This window comes from Amblyomma americanum, chromosome 5 (assembly GCF_052857255.1).
Source record: "Amblyomma americanum isolate KBUSLIRL-KWMA chromosome 5, ASM5285725v1, whole genome shotgun sequence".
Classification (NCBI taxonomy): Eukaryota; Metazoa; Arthropoda; class Arachnida; order Ixodida; family Ixodidae; genus Amblyomma; species Amblyomma americanum.
In genome coordinates this window covers 56,429,689-56,444,679 of record NC_135501.1, presented here as the reverse complement: position 1 = coordinate 56,444,679, position 14,991 = coordinate 56,429,689, and the positions used below count along the sequence as shown (strand labels likewise).

The 14,991-nt window shown below is 45.4% G+C and overlaps 1 protein-coding gene across 1 annotated transcript in view; it reads right to left on the bottom strand.

The window, feature by feature from the left end:
* Positions 1–1,235: 1,235 nt before the first annotated feature.
* The window catches only part of LOC144134713 (medium-chain acyl-CoA ligase ACSF2, mitochondrial-like), a 72,108-nt gene continuing 58,352 nt past the window's right edge, over positions 1,236–14,991 (bottom strand). Inside the window, exons 11-16 of the mRNA XM_077667560.1 lie at positions 14,819–14,892; positions 11,251–11,358; positions 8,674–8,825; positions 7,962–8,103; positions 7,503–7,613; positions 1,236–2,097 (exon numbers count right to left, since the gene is read on the bottom strand). Of these exons, the coding sequence (XP_077523686.1) occupies positions 1,972–2,097; positions 7,503–7,613; positions 7,962–8,103; positions 8,674–8,825; positions 11,251–11,358; positions 14,819–14,892 (713 nt within the window). The 3' untranslated portion in view covers positions 1,236–1,971. The remainder of the gene's footprint in view (positions 2,098–7,502; positions 7,614–7,961; positions 8,104–8,673; positions 8,826–11,250; positions 11,359–14,818; positions 14,893–14,991) is intronic.

The window sequence follows — 14,991 nt, the reverse complement described above, 5'->3', positions numbered from 1 at the left end:
CAGCGCTTGCAAGGCAGTCTGATATCGGCTGACGTCCCTTTAAAACATAAATCACTGTAAATTTTTTATGTATTGAGTCCCCATGTCATGATGGTGTCAAGAGATACACGAGACGCGGCGATAGCCGAGTGATCTTAAGCAGCAGAACGCTAAGCGGATTTGTTCGTGCGGACGCGGGTTCGAATCCCGGATTAGGGTACAAGTGTGGCAAGTTTTCATTTCCGTCGCCGCTTTCTCCGTGGCTTCAGAGCGCGACTGAGAGAATGAAGTCACACCCTCCCCTCCTCATTTCTCGCCAAACTTACCATCTCCATGCTCAATGCGACGAACGTCGGACGTCGGGTTCACGTTCACGTAACCGTTCCAATGCTTACGCATTAATGAAGGCAAATGTGTCAGTGCGCCCTCGGTGCATTTATCGCACAATTAAATCATAATCGTTTCTGCTAAATTTACTTGTTTGCCTTTTATCTTCGTAATTTTGCGTCATTTACGCATACCCTTGTGTTTTATTCTCCTGAATATTTACATAAGCAGGCCTGCATGATTTGATTTCTCTACTCAGTGAGTGCCCAAGTGTACGACTGTTCTTTCATACTTGCCTTGTGTGCGCTGTTTTTAGAATATCCTGATACAATTTTAGGCATTATTTTCTAAATGGCGCGTTTCGCAATGAAAGATGAAACGAAGACAAAGCGGTTGCACGCGCAGCCATTTTTCACTTCCGCCAGGAAGTGAACTTCACAATGAGAACCTTAAGTCCTAAAAGTGCTCATGAGTCTCTGATGAATGTCTTCTTCTGAAAGGAACAGCGTGATTTCCGGTTTTGAGCGCGGCTCTGGCTTGCTGAACACTCCTGTACGCACGCTCTTGGTGTGATGTTATCAAGAGTGCCTGGCTTTCCAATGTGGACAAGCAGCTCCGCAACAAATCCTAATCTAACATAGTCGAACGGGAACTACCCAGTTCGTATTCCCGTGAAAACACCCATCGATGAGGGCGGATTTTTTTTTTGGACTCCGAAGTTTCCTGTCTTCGTTCAGGAGTATTAGGAAGCTGGAGGCCACAGACACAGGCCGTAGACGACGAGTTCTGCACCCACGGCGTTGGGTGAACCAGGCATTATCGTGCGCTTTTTTTTTCTGAGTTTCTTGAAAAGAGGCTCGTCAGGATGTTCAACAGTGCATGGAAATAAAATAAAAATAGCCGGTCATTGCTAGCATTTTATTTTAAGGGCACGCAACTTGACCGCTACGAAATAAAGGACTGAACAAAGAAGTCGGAACCTGGAAGCAGCGAAAAATTTCATATCTGCAAAAAAAAAAGGAGTATTACGGACGTGGTATGCGTCCGTAATATGCGTCTGTGTGTTAGCTGTGGTGCGAACTTGACAAGCACGCCGTGCTAATACTGGCCCCATGCACCTTGGCGCGCGGCCAAGTTCGCCATGGGACGAGTCAATGCAGCCGGCTGTCTCGCTAAACATCACACCGAGGTTTTGGGCGCGGCAGCTTCGGACACACAGCCTATATCACCTGTTGTAGCAGGTGGTCAGTGCTCCGTACGGCGGCGACGCAGTAGGCGGAAACCTGGGGAAAGAGCCAAGAGGTAGCTCTCTGAAATTCAAGCAGAAAGGACGAACACGTAAATAGATTGGAGTTTTGTGCACCAGTGTATATTGCTATATTCTTTCTTTTTGGGCTGCCACAAATTTGGCTTTAGCGGCCAGGTCGTCCATCTTTGTTCTTGAACAATCACAGCATTTCGAAACAGTTCAGAAACACCCTCCAAACGAACATCTACAATTTTGATGGTAGGCAGCATGCGGCACACAGCGCCTCCACTCTGCCGAGACAGCGGAGGCCCGTGTCATGGTTTTATCAGGTCGTGACGGGCACTACCCCGTAGAGCATCGGTGTTGAAAAGCACATTTCAGCCGACCAGCACAAGCCATTGACGAAGCCGACAGAGTCACTTTGTGAGGCCCAGCATTTCGGCTGCCAGTGGACGCATCTTGGCCTTTTGCGGCTTCCCGATAGCCGTCCTGGGGACGTTCGCACTGTAGATGAAGTACCGGGGAGTCTTGAACCGAGTCAGCTGGGAGAACGAACGATGGAAAAAAAATTAAGTAAGCGCACGGTGCTTTTTCACGGGACACAAATTATTTGGTCCACATATAAACCACTCTCCTAAATTGCTTCTTAACGTAAAAACAACTAATTTGCCTATTATGGACATTTTTCAAGGTGCGAAGGCATTTAAGAAATAGGCCGCATGCTAGCATCGTACTTGGTTAGCCAATGGTGTGGGAAATATACCATGGTGCATGATACATATTATTACGCAGGCACAGAACTCACCACCAATGTTGTGCCGCCGCGGTGGCTGAGTGGTTACGGCGCTCGGCTGCTGGCCCGAAAGACGCGGGTTCGATCCCGGCCTCGGCGGTCGAATTTCGATGGATGCGAAATTCTAGAGGCCCGTGTACTGTGCGATGTCAGTGCACGTTAAAGAACCCCAGGTGGTCGAAATTCACGTAGCCCTTCAATACGACGTCTATCATAGCCTGAGTCGTTTTGGGACGTTAAACCCCCCATAAACCATAAACGAAACCAACCAATGTTGTTGACGTAAGCTAATCAGCATGTTTAGTCAAAATATAAATTTAAGATCCCATCAAGTTTGCAAAAGCAAAAGAGCATTCCTAATCTGCCGTGAAATACTATAAGGACGCATCCACAAGTATCAGAGTGAAGGTCAAATGCCCAGAAAGGCGGGACAATGGCTAACCAAGATTTATTAGTGGTGTAGTGCCGAATCAAAGCATGAAATAGTGCCTATGAGGATCAAGTAGGAGGATGCATAAGAAAACGGTGGCTGACTGCTTAGCCGTTTAGGGTGATTTTTATATAATTCGCAACATTTCCTGATATCGTCCTACAACTCCCATGAGTTTCTTTATTTCAAATGCATTTAGCATCGTTTACGCCACAAATAACCTCGATTTTTACGTTATATAGCGAACGCAACAAACACTCTTTTTCTTGAAATGATCATCTCAGCAGCACGTCGAGCAGAACTTCCACGCACAGGGATTTTTACACTCGACATCAATTCTTTTTCAATATTTCAATCGCAATATGCATCTTCTCAAGAAATTGATTGCAGAACACTTTGGGCATTTACTGGAGAAAGCCTGGTTTTTCTGTGCTTCCATTTCCATCAATTATGATGGCTTGTTCGAAAATATACATATCTGTGCAGAAACCCAACCGCTGGTATATTGGGCTGGAAAACTTAAAAAAAATCATTCTTGACGCCTTAATATACAGTTTGAAATCATTTTTGCTAGCGCTTAGTAAACACACGAGACAAAGAACACTACTACACAGGACAGACGCTACACTTCAACTGCCGTCTATTCGAAAACATTCATTATAAGACATCTCAAAATTCTTACACTCACACACCCTGCCTAAAGGAAGAATGTATATACACAATAACGGACATTATGTCACGATTCCGCCTTAATAATATAAAATTCAGGGGAGAAATTATTTCTTTTCACCACTGTTTGAAAGCGTGTTGAAACGAAGCATCTTTTCACAAGCCTCGCTTTATAAGATAGCCACATGTCTATAATCAAGAGCACGCAGACCTGTTTAATTGCTCGATGCGCGCAATTAGGCTTGGGTACACGCGCAGCTTCCCCAATCTGTTTTGTAGCGACAGCTACATTACGGTAGAATTTCGAGCCGTCAGCGTGGCGGCGGCGCCACGCTGTCACGTGGTTGGTCATGCGGTGCGGAACAGCTGCCTGCGGCGCGGCGCCGTGGCTGATCACGTGTTTCGTCACGTGGTTGCTCACGTGACCCGCCACGTGGTGCGGAGCAGCTGCTGGCGAAAACGAGCTGCCACAGCTGTGCTCTTGGGCCGTGTCAAGTGGGACGAAGATGAAGAAAGAACGCCCAGCGAAACGGAGCGGCGAAAGACTCACTTTGCAATTCAACTGAGCAAGTTCCACTCGAACAGCTGTAGCTATCGCGTCACTCCACGTGTAACCAGAGCTAAACCACCGGCAATTTTTTTTCAGGCGTGGCAGGCACGGCACGCTCAGCGGTAATCGCGTTCGCCACACCCTGCCTAAAGGAAGATTGTATATACATACGAACGGACAATATGCCACGATTTCACATCTAAACCTTATTTGCAGAGGATAAAATTCGGGAGACACTTAAGCTCCGCCTTAAGGGCATGCTGCGATAGCTTTGTAGACGGAGCGGGCATCAAGACTGCGTGAATTAAGAACACTACTAAATATCCAGATCTACACAGCAAATTATATTACTCAGAATAGTGTCCGGCTGCTACTAAGAATGCGCAGCAAACACAGGTGCGACTGCCTGCGATGCTTCCAGGAGAGAAAATGGATTGATTCAGTCAAGGTCAAAGCGTGCGCCAATTGGCACCGAGCAGAGGCCAAGGCTTATGTAGAGTGGCAGCGCTGGTTGCATACTTAGAAGCCCATACGTTCAAAACATGGCGGCTTTTTGTGCGGAGCCAGCCCTCTCGTCGAAGTATGCTGACAACTAAACAAGGACCACATAATTAAAGAAACAATAACGTGACGTCATAGCGCATCATTTTTGCGGAAGAAACAAATAGTCCAACGTCTCGAGGTTCAGCGCGGCGCACAAGATAAGGACAGACGAAGAGGACATGAGGAGCGCAGATTAAGGACACCATTTTTAGTGTTCCGCGCTCGCTGTGTCTTCTTTCTTCCTCTTTGCCTCGCGTGTCGCGCTGAAGTCGAAGGTAATAACGTACCTGCAGGCCCAACTATTTGTGTTTCTGTCCGTCCGTCCGTCCGTCCGTCCATCCATCCATCCATCTATCCATCCATCCATCCATCCATCCATCCATCCATCCGTCCGTCCGTCCGTCCGTCCGTCCGTCCGTCCGTCCGTCCGTATCCATCCATCCATCCATCCATCCATCCATCCATCCATCCATCCATCCATCCATCCATCCATCCATCCATCCATCCATCCATCCATCCATCCATCCATCCATCCATCCATCCATCCATCCATCCATCCATCCATCCATCCATCCATCCATCCATCCATCCATTCATCCATCCATCCATCCATCCATCCATCCATCCATCCATCCATCCATCCATCCATCCATCCATCCATCCATCCATCCATCCATCCATCCATCCATCCATCCATCCATCCATCCTATATCTCTAGCCGGCGCGGCGGCTCTGTGACTATGGTGCTCGGCTGCTGACCCGAAAGACACTGCTCGATCCCGAGCGCAGCGGTCGTATTTCGATGGAGGTGAAATCCTAGAGGCTCGTGTACAGTGCGGTGTTAGTGTACGTGAAAGAATTCATGGTGGTCGAAATTATCCGAAGACAACAACCACGGCGTGCCTGATAGCGTTAGCCGCTTTGGGGCGTTAAACAAAATGTAATAAAGAAACTAAATCAACTCTGATAAAAGGCGAGCAGCCGCACGCAATGAAATCACGAGACGACGAGATACGCCGGTCAAGGCTGGCAGTAGTCCGAAGCTAGCCGCAAGCGAGCCGCAGAATAGTCAAGGTTAATGGCATAAGAGCCGCTTGCCGCTGCTGCGAGAGAACGCGAACATAAATACTATATTATAAAAAAGGTTTATACTTTCCGTCCAAATGTACAAAATTGAAACGTTTTAGAATCATAATAAACTTAGTTTTAAACTGTTGCAAATTATAAATACGTAATCAATTTTTTTTTCTCTCAGTTCTGCTTCTCCGCACACTACATATCGGCTCTTCCGCTGCACAGCCTTACTGATTTGATATCCCTGGTTCTTGGTTCTAGACCGCATTCGAACTCTGCCTTCGAGATCTATGCAAATTTACTTTGCAGTGGCTGTGCCTATGGTTATGCGTTGCTGCCGTCGATAGTGCTGCTGCAGGTGTGGCGCAGCAGCGCTCCGCGGGTCGCCTTAGTTCCGGCGGCCGCCGCATGCCGGCGCAACTACACCAGTAAGGTAAAGCCCAGTAAGGTGTGCCGCGCTGCCACGGCAGCCAGTCAACCCGGGATTTTTCTCTCCGGTAAACGGTGACGATGGCACTATTTCTGGGACAAGGGACTCTTAAGCTGTCGCTTGGTAACAGAGAGAATAATCATTCTTAATAGCACCAAGTACGGTGGGTGATGATACCAGTCCTCACTAATCGCTCTAAGCGCTGTACTGGAAGCTGCCAGAGAATACGTCTGTCGCTGCGAGGGAGTGCATGCACTCCCCATTCCTAGGCTGTAGTTTCTACTGCTGGTTAGTGCGTGCTGGGCTAAAAGAGTGAAGAAGACATTTTTCGAAAACTTCCAATGAACACCACGAAATCCTCGACTTACTGGTTGTGGATCATTAACATTTACGGAAAATTGGGCAGGTCTGCACACTAAAAAATTCTTAAACATATAACAAAGGCTACGATGTCGTACGAGAGTCACACAGCAAACTTCAAAAAAAATTGACTGACAATTATTATAGCCGGTAAGGCGCAACTTGGGCGCAGCTCTACACGGCTTGCAGGTGGCGCCTTACGCTGCTAGCAACCCTCCGGGAGCTTGCCGCGGCAGCCACCTTTCTTTCACTTGGCATTTCGCTCTGCTCATTGGACAACCGGTTGCGCCGACAACACCAACAACGTCGACGCCGATGACTGCTACACGGAAGCCACGAATGGGAGTCTAACAGCTGCGCTCTAAAATCATCGCTGACATTCCATGAACGCTTAGCTTTCTTGAAATTCCGTCACAGCACAGGAACTACCCTCCAGCCAAGTGGCAGCTCATCCAGAGCACTTGTAAAGCGCCCTGTTCCTGGAGGGCGTGAACCGTTCTTGTCTTTAGCAGTTCGGACATGTGAAGCGTCAGAGACGCAGGAAGTACTCGAACACAAGGGTACGCAGTTATAAGTTAAGGCCTACGTGCGTGCGATGCGAAGGGGGATAATTTCAAGGACATGAAGAATTTGATAGAATTCTCATGCTTTCCGTTAGGCGTGAGTGGTGTGCAGAAACTTTGGAGATTACAGTGCAGACTACACTCTAGGTAAAATATTTATAGTACTCAAAATGCACAAAGCGTTATTCTTAAATTTTTTCATAGCACTACCCTGGCACGATTAGGCTTGATATGTTTGCTTTATATCAGCATAAAATTAAGCATACAGACTGTGTTCAGATATACATATTTTCATTCGAGAAAGTAAACGCATTACAGGCACCAGCATGCATGTGAAGTCATGGTGCAATGTCTGCCCTTTTATATTTGCTTTTATGATCGGAGTTTAAAAGATATGTTTCACGAGCTCCGCAAATTAAGTTCTACGTAAAACCCCTACCTTTTCTTGAACTAACCTTTAAGCTGGTAAAGATGACAGAGGTTGTCAGTCAAAGAAAAAGGAGCTTGCCCAACAATCTAAAGTAATATGTCGTACCTTTCCCCCACAATGCTCTCTCAGCTCCTCGTCAGTGACACTTAATCCATCCTTGAGCACGATCCATGCGCACAACTCCTCGCCCATTCGATCGTCGGGGACTCCGATAACCTTTGTGAAAGGAAGTAAAACAACCATGTCTTCCGTGAAATAAAAAAAAAATTCTTCGGAAGTCTTAAGGCAAACAAGCAGATAAAAACGAGTAGTAGAGGCTACTGCTTTGTGTGTTCAACTTTGCGACCATAGTAGCTATAGTCCTGTCTTTTAGGAGTTTGGTGTGCCTCTGCAGTGTTTCTTTAGAGCACATTGCTTCAGAGAAATGATGAATGCTTAGAGGCGGCCATCCACTTCCATGCAGAGTTTCAGATTTTTTTCTCAGAGAGTTAATGTACTGTCTACTACCCTTCACTGTCACTGTATTGAACCTCAAGCTTGGATAAATAAGATACCTTCACTTACCAAACTCTCGTGGATGGCGGGATGAGTGTTGAGGACCTCTTCTATTTCGACCGGGAAGATATTTTCTCCACCACGGATTACCATGTCTTTGATTCGGCTCACAATGGTGATGTAGCCGTCTTCGTCCATCACGCCCACGTCGCTATAAAGAAGAGTGTCTTTAAAGGTAACAAAGGATTTGTATCACTGATGAGTAATGTCATGTATTATGTCGCTGGGATGAATCTGCGAGCCATTAGCTGTGCCTTCTTGCATAAAGTTCGTGTTGTAGCCCAGTTCCCGCTTAGAAATTCCTGCTTTAAGCCGAAGTGAATATGTGCGTTAAAATGTTCCTCCAGATAACAAGTACAAATCGGCTCGTGAAAGAAGACTTCCAGGATGTTTTCGATATATGTTGAAATGAGCGGATTTTTTAAAACTTTACTTCACTCGTTGCACTGAATCTTGCAGTGACTGCTGTTGCACAAGGCGTGTTCACCCTCAATACTATCATGCAAAAATCTTTCAGGCAATGTCACGAGGCCCTAAAGCTTTGAAGAAGAACAGACAACTGAGCTAGTTGGTGCATCATGGACGTGCGCTGTTTTTTACCACGTCCCTAAAGCTTTGTACCTGCTGCATGCGAACTTTTCATAAACCTCTCAGCATCGTTCTCTTAATTTATCCTCAATCGAACATAGTTTCGGCACCAGCTGTTCTTGCGCAGTCGTACCCTGTCTTGTACCATCCGGCGTCCGTGATGCATTCACGAGTTCTCTGCTCGTCGTTGTAGTAACCGAGGAAGATGATGTGGCCGCGGGCCCACAATTCCCCCGGCGTGTTCACTGGCTGTTCTCGTCCCGTGGCCGGGTCCGCGATTTTCACCTGCTCCGGACATAGTCGTTTACAGTACAAAAAATTAATGCGCCCCCTCCCCTCCACAAAATAATTCGCCACAAGGAAAGTTAATAGAGCGACGGTTATTGACCATGGATCCAAATCCGCAAAGTCACTCACATGTCGATGATGCTTATGATTCCATTGTGTATTGGGATACTCGTTTAACACTAACCCTCACAAACCCATCCCGAGTGCTAGCTTTCACAATGTTGCTGGTATTCGTAGCTAGATGGAATACGGATTTCCAAGGCTTGGAAACTCAGGTCCATGTCTGTTCGGATTCTACTTGATACCACCGTATATTTCACAAAGCTGTAGCCTCTGCTTGCAAGCTCTTTCAATTGCATTCTGGAAACACCAGCCTTTGGCGACTCATAACTGGCATAAGAGACCACATGTCATTTACGCAGTGCCTGCAATCGTCAAGATGCGTGACAAGCGATGAATATTCCTGCAGAGGATGCAGGAAGCAACTGCAAAATGCACAAGACTTAAATAATTAATAGAATTTTCGTTAGCGGGCATTGTAATTTGGAGACGAGAGAAGCAAAGTGCCAACAAATTAAACCCGGCCAAAGCGTTTACACGACCCGAGCAGCAGAAACAAAGAATGCTCTGGCGTCAACTGAATATAAAGCGTAATCTCTCGATGTGTGTCTCAATGCAAAACATTATATAATGAATGATATTTTTGTTCAAATAAACGGTGTCATTAAGCAGTCGCGACCTCCAATCCAAGAACATCTGCAACATTTCGTTATTTTTGATCTGAAATTCATTCTTACATATAAGTTTACAGTTCAGTGTTAGTAAACACTTTAAAGATCCTTTATCGTTTCAGTAAGCCAGGTATTTAATCAGCGACCATAATTTTAGAGCAATCGCCAGTACTGGGAAAGTTTTGAAGGTTTAAAGGCGCCTTATTATTAGTGTCATGTTTTTTTTTTTAGAATTAGAAGCCAGTAGTTCATACAATTTTGCTTTCATAAAATAAAAACGTAGTCCTAAGTAGGAAATATTTTTTCAGTTGAGTTACTGTAAAGAAAATCTGAAAACTACAAGTCCTACCTTATTATGCATCGCTTCTAATTGTGGGGCTACTGTTAAACATTGTAAGATACTCTTATGAACCTACAGATTGGAATGGCCTAATCAGCCGGTGCGTACCAAATCTAGCTTTTGATTTTGCACTGCGCTTGCACTGAGCAGTGCGCTTGCACTGCCATTAAAAAGCAATGACCCTCAATATTAACAATAAATGGTAGAAAAATGCAAGCGTCTCTAAGGGGTGTGTGCTGATATATTGATTTTCATGGCGCAACATGCCGAAAATTGTGTTCGCAAACATTTTCTGTTCAAAATTGTGCTTGTCCAGAAATTCCGGATATGACGAACTCAAGCAGTATTGCGCGGGTTCAATCATTTAATTTCTAGAAATTTCAAATAAGACTGGGCGTTGCAAGGCTACGTTAACGTTAAACATCACATTTAACCAAGGCGAATTTAGAGCGATGCTCTTTGCTGATGGAAACACACGGGAGACGCTGGAGAGACGCTGGGGAGACGAAGTCTAAGCGCAGAGCACACCTGAAGCAGCACAATTGGGTGCGTAAGGCGGCCTTTATGCAAACCTTTCCATGCATGTCCCCAGCTCTAAATCTACATTACTGGTACTTGTTTTTTGCTATGTTCATGCTGGTTGTTACCGTTAGGTAGTGCCATAGATCGCGTTTGTGATGTCAGAAAGTTTGGCTTGTTTTTGTTTTTTTTAAGTAGTTTTTCATCTGCCTCCTCCCATTATCATCGTCCCCCATCGTGACCTTGTTTTATCTCCTCTTCCCGTCCCCCAGAGCAGAGTAGCAGGCCAGATATTTATTTTTCAGGCCAACTTCTCTGCCTTTCATATCAATAAACCCTCTCAGGTGTCCCACAAAGTCCTTAATTTTGGACGTTTGGTTTGAACAGATAAGATTAAGGTTACGGATTCCAGTTATCCTAGTTCTATTACACGGATGATAACGTCCTTACTCCCAAATGAACGTAGCGGAAGCACTCTGAATACTCAAAAATTCCTTAAATTATTAAGTTATCTTGCGAATGACTGTCCGCATGCAGTCAGGGTCCTCGAGGGAAAATGACTGGCAGCATGATGTAGATTAGATGCACGAGCTGAGGTTGTTTATGCTTTTGAAGTGTGCGTCTAACAAGGCATAGGACGATCGGTTCATCTCCTATTCGAAAAGAAAAATTGAGACAACCTTCAGCATATCGGCACTGGACTAACTACTGAGGGCCTGTCTGCCTAATATAGCAATCGCCCTATGCGCGGAGGCGCATAAATTGTTTATATCGAGATTGTACCGCCGTTATGCCAAAAACAGGACAGGATCATCTCAGCCACATTGTTCACCTCCAGGTGCGGCATGGGCCGGCCCACGGTGTGCAGCTGCTTGAGCTCCGGGTCGTCTTCGCTCACCAGTGTGGTTGCCGCGGTCAGCTCCGTGGTGCCGTAGCCAACCTGCGGCCAGGCAAGATACTCAGACACGTATGCTGCTGGCGAGCTGTTAAGATAGGAAAATGAGCTGGAGTTTTTTGTTTTCGATGATGAAGTCTAAAAAGGTTGTGATTTAACAGCCTTGCTCATGTTATGCAGTGCAGATAAAAACTAAGGTCTTAGTATATAGGTCTTAGTAGAAAATATAGTTCAGTACGACCTAAGCCAGCTGGAGATACGAATTGAAAACTGGTCACGACAGGTTGTTGACAGGATCAAGATAGAGTTAATTCCGTATCGGAGGAGGGGGGGGGGTGAGGATATTTGCCTTGCCGTAGACGTTACCTATATTGTTATGCTGACTAAACTGGGGTCTTTTGTTCAATGTTTAGCTCAAGCTAGCTAAGAACTTTTTTGCAGGGAACACAGTACTCACGGACGGCACAACTGGTTGTGTGTGTTTTCACGCCAGAAAGCGACCACGGATTTATATTTCAGATAGCCACTTCGACGCCACTCAGTGAGACGCAGCCCTCAAGCGCAGTTTCATATGAAGATGGCACCATCACCAATTTTTCGGGAAAGCCGCTTTGTCCACTCCTGACAGCAATACTTCAATAAAGAAAAAATTCCAAAACGTCCGTCTTCCGAGATTAAAGTAAACGGGACGAGGCCGAATGTTTTATAAATTAAACTGGAGCTTTAGAATCCTACGTCTCAAACAATGTCACCAATATGCCCTTAAAAATACGTTATCTATTATAACATGGAAACCAAACGATATCCTGCATATGTATGTAATACACAAATTTGTGGAACATGACCGTCGTCAAACCAGCATACTTGAAAACCGCCATCCAAAGCTATCTGCAGTTGTTTTACCGGCCTATATTTAGCATCTCCACTCTACGTTGTGTTTCGGGCTATCAAGAAAACGAAGAGGTAGTGGTGCGGGCGGAGCGCTAGGCAAGCAACAACAGCGCTAGCGCTAGGCCAACATGCAACAGTTTACCCTGCTCTCTTGGCCCTCGTAACTGAACCCTGGCCAATCCCCCGTCGTTGGTTTGTGCCGTGTCACTGAGGCAACAATAACAACAGGCAACCTGGATGGCCTCTTCTTGCGTTGACATAGCTCGCAATTCACAACATAACGCCGAGCAGTACGACATAGGCCGAGCCAGAAGAAACTGCATCGGACCCAGTGAGTGCGGTGGACACCGATATGGCCTGCGGTTGGCACGCCGAGAAGTTACGCAAGGACAGATGAACGAGGACCCGATTTTTGGGAGGAGATAGACAACCTTTTTTCTGATTCTGTTTGGATGCTGATAATAAACGCAAATGCACCAGCTGCCGCCTCCTTTTTATCTAGGATAACTGATGAGGACCTAGGCCTCGACGAAGGCTTTGCGCCTATGACGCCTTAAGGGCGCATCTCGTCCTTCTGCTACTGTATTATGTTGCTTTCTGTACGAACGTCCGCGAAGAGGACTGGCGTCACAGGTGCTTATGCGATGCTCAACCACAGGGTTCCGAGGGCACAGCGGTTATCAGAGTCAAAGATTCCGCTAAGAGGCCAGAGGACATTTATGTTCATCTGCTTGCATTGGTAAAAAGTCAAGCCCAGAGCATAAAAGCGGTCACCGTTTCAGGCCCGATACACGTATAATGAACGCCGAACTTGGCCGAACGGTGCCCTTAAATTTTCTGAGGAGTTTTTTTTTTCTCACAAGGATTCCTATCTTTTAAAAAAGAACGCAAAGAATATAGGCGGCGAGGAGCTTGTTGTCCCTCATTGCGCGCCTAAATGCAAGCACATAAGCGAGCCATTTTTCTCAGAGATGTCGTAGAAATGTTTCTAAATATGCCGCACTTTGAACCACAATATGGCTTGCAAGAAACCCCAACTTCTACGGATTTTCTTTCACGTATACTCGGAATTCTGCAAGTGTTGTCAACTTGTGAAACAAGTTACACGCAGAAGGCCCTATCTTGTCGTCCTGTTTTTTTGTGTTTGTCATATGTAGCACTTTGTTTGCTAAGTTAACGTACAGGAATGTTTTCAGTGAGAAATTCGAGTGTGCCGTCTTCAATTGCTCGTGGTGTTCCGCTACACCTGTTTTTGCTAAGGATGTGCGAATATTCTGAAATTTCAATGAACTAATCGAATATCTTCCTATACGATGATTCGAATGAATCAAATAGTGTATGTTCAAAAGTACTGGGCACGAATCGAATATTTCGAAACATTTCGATCATTGATTTATTATTTATGGTCTTTAACGTCCAAAGCACCTAAGGCTATCAAAGACGCCGTAATCAAGAGCTCCAGGAGTTTGGACTGAATACTTTTCAAATATCTGGAAAGAAGTTCTAATAAGCGCGCCGTTTTAGTCTTCGACGGCTGCTCCAAAAACGAAACACATGCACCGACGCCGTGTACAATCATATCAGTATCCGCGCGATGAAGGTATCAGCGCTGCGATGGGGTCCATTCTTGTACAGGCATTCAGGATTCTCACACATGCCCTTAGGGCTAGACAACGCGGCAGAACTGAGGCTAGTTCAATTAGTCCTGACTTGATGACCGATCTCTGAGGCTATGGCTCATGAGCAGCTGTCGCCCACTCCAACGTCTATAAGAGCAAGATCAAATTTCCTGCCCGTACAACTTGACGGTCATATAGTTAATGTACTGACTGCATGCAACGACCCCTCAGTGTAGATTAGTGTTGCGTCTTTAAGTTTTAGCACAATACCGCAGCACCTTCGCTGGCACTCCAATGGTTTAATTATTTTTATTTATTTGTAACATTCTTTCAGACACAAACGGTCTAGAATGAGAGAGCAAAACGCAGATGCTCTCTTCCTGACGAGGGCCCTGTCACCATACAATGCTCAGACATGTACAAAGGATCACAAAATTATTCAAGTGCTAACGCAATAACAAAACAAAAATAATATCCAATACAGAGTTTTGTTCGTTTTCAATACATGTATGCTTAATGCTTTGAATTGGACATTATGCCCGTTCTCATTTTGTACGAATATTCGCACAAGTAGCAAACATTAGTACAAATATTCGATTCATATTGGATTGGTTTCTATCGGTATTCGATTCGGTCTTTAGTTTCTTTAGGTAAACTATTCGATTCGGTTAGGAAATAGTACTATTCACTCACCGCTACAGTCTTTACTGAAACAATTCGGATTACATTGCCCAAGAATTTGCACCTTTTCTTCCCATCGCAGCGCAAAGTTGTGCGCTATTTTAGAAGAAAACCTTTTCATATTATGACAGATGCTTAATATTCGGCTGCTTCTCAAATGTGTTAGTGACAAAAATGCAGAAAAATTAAACCTCGCCTTGTTTAAATACAGGTTACTTTGGTACAAGTTGTCAGTAAATAAAAATGTACCATAGTTTGCCCGAATTGTTTTTCGTTACCTCTTTATTAAGATATAAGATGCTCGTCGCACTCACCGCTACTTGTATGTTGAGCTTTTCCTGGATCAGTTTCCGGAGAGAAGGCGTAACAACGTTGCCCCCGGACTCGGCTGCGTAAGTTTTTTCTCTTTGTTTTTGTGAACTTCACACGACGTCTTCGTGCATCATGGTATCTATCGTAGACGCAAAAGCAAACTAAACGCGTCGTG